This window comes from Austrofundulus limnaeus, unplaced genomic scaffold (assembly GCF_001266775.1).
Source record: "Austrofundulus limnaeus strain Quisiro unplaced genomic scaffold, Austrofundulus_limnaeus-1.0 Scaffold1013, whole genome shotgun sequence".
In the NCBI taxonomy this organism is placed as follows: domain Eukaryota; kingdom Metazoa; phylum Chordata; class Actinopteri; order Cyprinodontiformes; family Rivulidae; genus Austrofundulus; species Austrofundulus limnaeus.
In genome coordinates, this window is record NW_013953415.1 from 68455 (window position 1) to 75942 (window position 7488).

General features: G+C 37.6%; 1 protein-coding gene across 1 annotated transcript in view; it reads left to right on the forward strand.

Annotated features, from left to right (window-relative positions):
* The window catches only part of LOC106533748 (macrophage mannose receptor 1), a 27838-nt gene that overhangs the window by 4283 nt on the left and 16067 nt on the right, over positions 1-7488 (forward strand). The window contains exon 3 of the mRNA XM_014030180.1: positions 2135-2374. Within this exon, the coding sequence (XP_013885634.1) occupies positions 2135-2374 (240 nt within the window). The remainder of the gene's footprint in view (positions 1-2134; positions 2375-7488) is intronic.

Below are 7488 nucleotides of genomic sequence, written 5' to 3' on the forward strand. Positions count from 1 at the left end.
GGCTAAAGTTGAGCTTTAGTCGAACTGAAGTTGGATTTTGGTCGAGCTAAAGTTGAGCTTTAGTCAAGCTAAAGTTGGGCTTTAGTCAAACTGAAGTTGAGCTTTAGTCGAGCTAAAGTTGGGCTTTAGTTAAGCTAAAGTTGGGCTTTAGTCGAACTGAAGTTGAGCTTTAGTCAAGCTTAAGTTAGGCTTTAGTCAAACAGAAGTTGAGCTTTAGTCGAACTAAAGTTGGATTTTGGTCGAGCTAAAAATGGGGTTTAGTCGAACTAAAGTTGGGCTTTGGTCAAGCTAAAGATGGATTTTGGTCAAGCTAAAGATGGGGTTTAGTTGAGCTAAAGTTGGGCTTTAGTCAAATTAAAGTTGGGCTTTGGTCGAGTTAAAAATGGGGTTTAGTCGAACTAAAGTTGGGCTTTGGTCAAGCTAAAGATGGATTTTGGTCAAGCTAAAGATGGTGTTTACTTGAGCTAAAGTTGGGCTTTAGTCAAATTAAAGTTGGGCTTTGGTCGAGCTAAAGTTGGATTTTGGTCAAGCTAAAGATGGGGTTTAGTTGAGCTAAAGTTGGGCTTTAGTCAAATTAAAGTTGGGCTTTGGTCGAGTTAAAAATGGGGTTTAGTCGAACTAAAGTTGGGCTTTGGTCGAGCTAAAGATGGGGTTTTGTTTATCTGAAGTTAAGTTAGAATGAACTTAAAAAGTCTGTATTGTGTTTTGTTTATATGTGTTCAAGTTAAAACTTTTGAAGCTCTGATAAAAGTTTGTACATTTCCCTGTTTTATTAAAAACTGTTTTAGTTGACTGAACATGAAATCTTTTTTTTTACCTTGGCAAAACGTGGTTCATGATGCTTTATATTTATATTTAATATACTGTTGGATAAATAAATTATCAAGACACAAGGAATGACGAACAAGCAGCAGATCTGGTTGAGCTCTCTTTTACTTGCAAGGAGTACAAAATACAGACAAGTACACACAGTTGTCAGTAGCATGGACTGAATTTCTGTACAACAGTCAGGTTTTAAAGAGTCCCCTTTAAAGTGTGTTGAGTGTCCAGTTACACAACCCCACAATCTCCTGTTGTCCTCAGGCGTTTCCCAAACAGTTCATCTATTTGGCCCAGCAGACTAATAKCAGATCATAATCTAATTCACTCTACAAGCTAAATAAACAAGTTACAAAGTTAAGCATGTTTTTACCACATGATTCCCATCCACGAGCCATGAATGCAGTTATAGTAAATAAACACAGATCATCAGCATTAATATATCTCACAGTTAGATGAACCATAATATTTTAARTCACAATTTAACCAACACACACAGTAAATAAAGCCGAATAAAGAGGAAACTAAATCTGTTCTTTGTGTTTTGGTCTGACTCGGAGTCCTACAGAAACATTTAATTACAGTAAATTTATAGATAAATCGGTCTACGGTCATTTTWTCTCCCTTCAGTCACCAGGTGTTTAAAAAGATTAAATTAATAAATTAAAATAATGAACCGCAGCTCTGATGTTTCAGTTCAACAGCTGCAGCAGACGTTAGTGCAGCCAACAAACAAGGAGGCAGCGCTGCATGGAGACTCACTGCCATCGATCATTTACCTGAGAGGCGACTGCTCTAACCGCTGCTCCACCGTGTCACCTTTTATGTCTTAACTCTTGTGTAAAAATGGAAGCTTTTTATTTTGYTGAAGCATTAAAATATTTTAAAACTTTCAACTTTCATTGAAACATCAGAGCAGCTCAGGTTCAGGAAACAAACTGAAGTCAGTTAAACAGCAACAATTGTTGAGGTCTGTCGGAGGCAGGTGCTTGATCCTGAGGAGGTCAGGCCTGTCGAGTCAAATGAGTCATTTGGGATTAAAAACGTGTTTGATTTGTTTTAATTTGAGCAGATTTCTCATGCAAATGTTTCAAGTCAAATGTTCTTGTTGGAAGTCAGAAGTCCCAGACTGAAGGAACCAGGATGGAGAAAGTTCTTCTCCACGTCATCGGGCTCTCAGGTCAGTGGGTTTTTAATTATTTATCCATTTATTCAGAATCTGCAACTTTTAAGCTAAATAATGAACTTTAACAACTACAGATTTACTGACCTGCTTTAATCTGCTTCAGATTGTGTTTTTGTTCAAATGTTGCAGAACGAGTTTGGTTTTAGTCTGGTTCTGATCCGTCTGCTGACGTCTGTCCCTGCAGCTCTGTGTTCCAGCTCCTCGGCTGTTAAACGTCAGTACCATTTCATTTATGAGCCGAAGAACTGGACCGAGGCTCAGAGCTACTGCAGAGACCAGTACACAGACCTGGTGACGGTCAACACCTCAGCTGTTGTGACCCTGCTGAACAGTAAAGCCGTCCTGAGCCAACTGGGCCTCAGCAAAGACGTAAATTCATTTTATTAACTTTGGTTTTTCTCTCAGATCGGCCTGAAAGTTGCTGAAGAAGCTGAAATATATTAAATGCTGATCTGTTAATGTTCAAATTACAAGAATGAAGTAATAAAAAATGTATAAAAAGCCTAAAAATAGCAACAAAAATGTAGCTCAAACAAGCAGAAAGAAGCTAAAAGTAGCAGAAACAAGTTAAAAAAACAACAAAACAATGAGCTGAGAAGTAGCAGAAAACCAGAACAATCTGCTGAAATGAGCAGACAGGCTGAAAGTACTCATTTGTTAAATTAGAAAAAGAGGTTGAATCTGCAGAAAAAATCTCTAAGTAGCAGAAAAAAGCAGCTGAATAYGGTAGTTGCTGAAAAGCAAGAAAGAAGCTGAAGGGAGCATAAATAAGTTAAACAGCAGAGCAACAAAAACAAATGTAAAAGTGTTACAGGGAGAAGAATTACAGCAGATTTTCATCGGCAAAAATAGCTGAACAATAACGAAGCTGAACAACCTGCAGAAGACTTCAACATAACACATAAAAATACACACTCAAAAACACACACAGTCACAAACAGCAGTTCAACTGTAGAAACACAGCAGGACACACAAGAAACAGCTAAACTTTCACAAACTTAAACACTGATTTTATACGAACGGATGAATCCCAAAGCAGCGTCAGTCTGTAAGAGTTGAAAGTCTGAAGTTGTGTTTAAACTTTAACTGGCCTCTCTTGGTGGAGGTTTGCTGAAGTGGCTCAAGTTTGAAGAGCATYAAGATGATTAAGAAGATTTCCTATAGTTTCAGTTTATTTCTGTGACGTAAAAAACTGCTTAAAAATCTGAATATCTCATAAAATTTAAAAGATATCAATACAAAAACATCTAAGCATGATTCTCCTGAATAAGTTGAACGTTTTGAAAGCTAAATTGCTGAAATTGCTTAAAAACTGCAGGACGAGTTAGATCAGGACTGTTCAACTAMACTGCTCTGGGGGCCACAGTTACTGCAGACCAGCAGCTCAGGGGCCAAACATCCAGCAGTTTGTCATTATGTAAATAAACCAAGTATCACAAAGATCTGTTACTTTTGAACTAGTTTATTTTGCTGCAATTAATCATGGATAAGATAAAGAACCGTATAAAGTAGTGATAATTAAACAATGCCAAAACCAAAAAGAACACATTTTAACACAATCCATATGTTTGGTATCTGCAGAAACATCAAAACCGTGGCTACAAGCTGGTAAAAACATTTCTATGCTCTCACTAATATTATTTTGACATCTCTGATTGCCAAATTTTTAAACCAATTTTATTTTCACTTTCATAGTTTTATCTTCAACTGCTTGTAATTTTAACTGTCGTGAGCATAACTAAAATAACTTATGGTGCGTTCACACCGAACTCGATTTCAGCATCAGGAGCAGCAGGTTTACATGCAAAGTCTATGGTGGACGCGCTTCAAGCAGCGTCGGGAAGTGCTGCGGCGCCTCAAGCGCGATTAGAGCAGTGAGATTTGAACGATTTGAACGATCTGAGCGTTCGACGTGTTTGATGCTCAAATCRCTGAAGTTAGAAAATCTGAACTTTTGCAGCTCGACGCACCGCRTCAACCAATCAGAGAGACTCCACTGTGTGACGTAGTGACATATTTCCCGATGGGACAGTTTACTGAATGATGTCCACTAACCTGAAACAGACGGAGAGGAGCTCTTTAGCTGAAATGAGTGCTGCAGTCGTGTCCTGATCCGCAGCAATGCGTGGCAGCGGCTCATCAGACTGGACTCGGGACAAAAATAGTCCTGAAAGCAGCTGTGAGCCTCTACTCTGAATTATCTGGTGAATTAATTATGAATTAATTATCTGATGAACGTGACATGCTCTTGCTCTCTGTAAATAAAGCAAAGCCACTTCCTCGTCCGACATTAAACAGGGGCGGGGAGGCTGTTGCCGTGCAGCGCTTCAACAGCTGACCTGCGTCTGACCTCAAAGTGCACAAGTGACCAACTTCAGTGTTGGCTGCGATTTTGAAGCTGAAATCGYGTTCGGTGTGAACGCAGCATTAGAGTAATTAAAGAAGAAAACCAAGAGTTTGGRCTKAAGAGATGAATGAACCAATTGGMCAAACTTTGGTAACTCGYGGGCTGAACGTGGCCTGGGGGCCGCCAGTTGAATAGCCTTGAGTTACATGCTGAAAAATAAACRGAATAAAAATGAATATCAAATAAATCCCAAATCTAAAGGTAAAAGTTACATTTTAAATGTTTTGGCCAAACGTTAAAGTTTACATTTTAAGTATTTCAGCCTACACCCCTGCAGGGGATTTTTATGGATATTTTTGCAAAAATTACGGATCTTTGATGCTCGTAAATGTCCAAAGGGCTTTACATGTCTGTTTATGCYTCATCACATAGCTGCAACATTTAAGATTTAACTTTTACATTTACTTTTCTAAATTTACATTTTGAATTTAATATTAACACATTTAGATTTAAAATAAGAAAACAGCAAAATGTAAGAACAGTCAGAGAAATAACAATAAAATCATAGAGAAATTTTTAACTAGGACTTCACTCTTAGTGAGGTAAAGAATAAAAAATGTATTAGAGATAGTTTCTACTTTTTATTTTACACTAGGCACCCCACTGAAGTTGAAATGTAAAAATTATTTTTATTTTATTTTTTTGCATTTTAAGCTGAAGCTTTAAGATTTCTTGGAAAGCCTCTTATTTATTTTCTCTCTTCCAAAGCTTCTCAGATCTATTTGCACAAAGTTTGCAATGTTAACGAGTCATATTGTGATCGGCCGGAGGTGTGGACACAAATTCACCTCCGATTGTATCAACACCTCCTGATAATGCAAATGTTCTGTCAGCGTCAGGAGGACCAGCTGCAGCTGGTTCTGTCAGACTCTGAAACCACAGTTTAGTGCTGATTTTAGGCCAAATTTATGGGCGTGGCTTCTAAAATCCTTCTACCAATAGACCCACTGTCCTCCTCTGACTCAGCTATGACTGACATTAAACATTTAAATGTGGTTGAAAGGATAAATTATTCATTCAACGTCAAAACAATGTTGAACACACTCACTGACTCAGCTTTTAAACATCAACCTGTTGTGCAAATCTTAATTTAACAAAGACACAAACAGATGATCACAAAATAAAAAGGCACTTCGTAGAATGGTCGTCTGAGTTTTACTGCAGCTGCAAGGCACAAAAGCTTAACACATTTCTGAAAACAGTCCTGCACTAAGCTAGTTATTCAAAGAATCAAAGTTTGAAACTTCCTTTTATACCAGAAATCTGTATGTTTACATAAACTGACAAAAACAGAACGTTCTGACAAACTGCCCCCACAGGGGCGACTATTTACCAGTGGTGGAGAGTAATGGAGTAGATTTACTTGAGTAYTCATCTTTTGTGTATCTGTACTTTACTTGAGTAATTATTTTTTGGGGTACTTATGACTTTACATTTCTAGGAAGCTTTAATAGTTACTTTTGTTTGAGCACAGCTTTGTGATCAGCTGTTGTTGTTTTTCTTTCTTCAGCTGCAACTGGCCACAGGCTGTGTTCCTCACAGGGGGAACCAATCACAGCTGTAGCTCACACCTGAAATAGATTTGGAATTACATCATCTTCGTTAACGGTGGTGAGCTGAGCCTGAGCTCCACCTTCATTTCAAACCAAACCAGCAATGAGAGACAGTTGAAGAGAGTAGAGAAACCAGAGCAGCCATGATCATATCTCAGCTSCATGTTTGAGATTTTAGGACTGAAAAATAGTCCCCATCAGTTTCACCTGGATAAACTACATTTCTACATTTAAAAACTCACCGCTCACTTTTTATTTAGTATTACTTTTAAATTATTTTTTGTTTGAATATATTCTGGTGATAAAAGGAGCAGACATAAGATTTATTCTTCTACTGCTACCTTTCATTTTATTTTGATCTTTGATTTAGGTATTTTCTTTGTTTGCTATTGTATATAGTTATTTTGTTTTATAATGAAATGAAAAAAAATCAACCAACCAACCAACCAATCTTATATTAATCAGAATGTATGCAATCTTAAAATAGTTTACAGATTATAATTTAGTACACCTTTTATAATTAAGTATGAAAATAATTATTTCCAGTATTTATTCGTAAATCTAGCRCATTAACCTGTAATCCAAAAGAAGATCTCTTAGTGCATGAGCAAGGAACTTCAGAACAGATTAGTCCATCTGCACATATCTCTACGGGAACATCAGGCTGAATTTAAGTACATCAGTTGGAAAAACTGTAAACTTGGTTCCAATACAAGCCAAAGAATGTACAATTATTTTGTTCATGGTGTTTTTCACCGTGTTTCAAGATGCTGATCTGCAAACTGTCAAGACTTGTGCTTTTGTTTTAGTATTTATTCAGTATTGTGTTCTGTTTTGGTATTTTTGATTAGTCTGTTGAGTTTCAGCTTTGTTCCTGCTTCTGTTTCTGCCACACCCACCTGCAGCTGATCCTGCACAGGTGTCAGTGGTTTCACATGATTAGTTTGACTTTATATCCCAGGTGTGTGCTGTGGTTCAGGGATCAGCATTATTTTGTCTTCTGTCAGCAGGAGCCCTGCTCTGCAAGAGGTTTTGGTTTTTGATGTTTGCTGCCCCAACAACACTTTGTTTTGTTATTAAATCTTTAGCTTTAGACAACTCCTTGCCTCTGTCTGCACCCTGGGTCTGACCTTAAAACACAGTCCACCAAACGTGACACAAACATAATGTACCAATTTCATGATGTTTGCTGTGCAGCGGTGTTGTTCAGCACATCAATACTTAAGGTAAAACCGATAAAAGTTATACATTTCTGTGTCAGCTATCGTTAAAAAGCAGGACTTAAAAATATTTTTTCAAATTTCCATGAGGATTACATTTTTACAGAATACAGAATCATTTGTCCTTCACACATCAAGATGCAGCGCAGAATGAAATTTGAAGTTTAGAACATCCGTCCGGAGAAACACACACATACAGTGGGGAAAATAAGTATTTAGTCAGTCACCAATTGTGCAAGTTCTCCCACTTAAAAAGATGAGAGAGGCCTGTAATTGACATCATAGGTGGACCTCAACTATGAG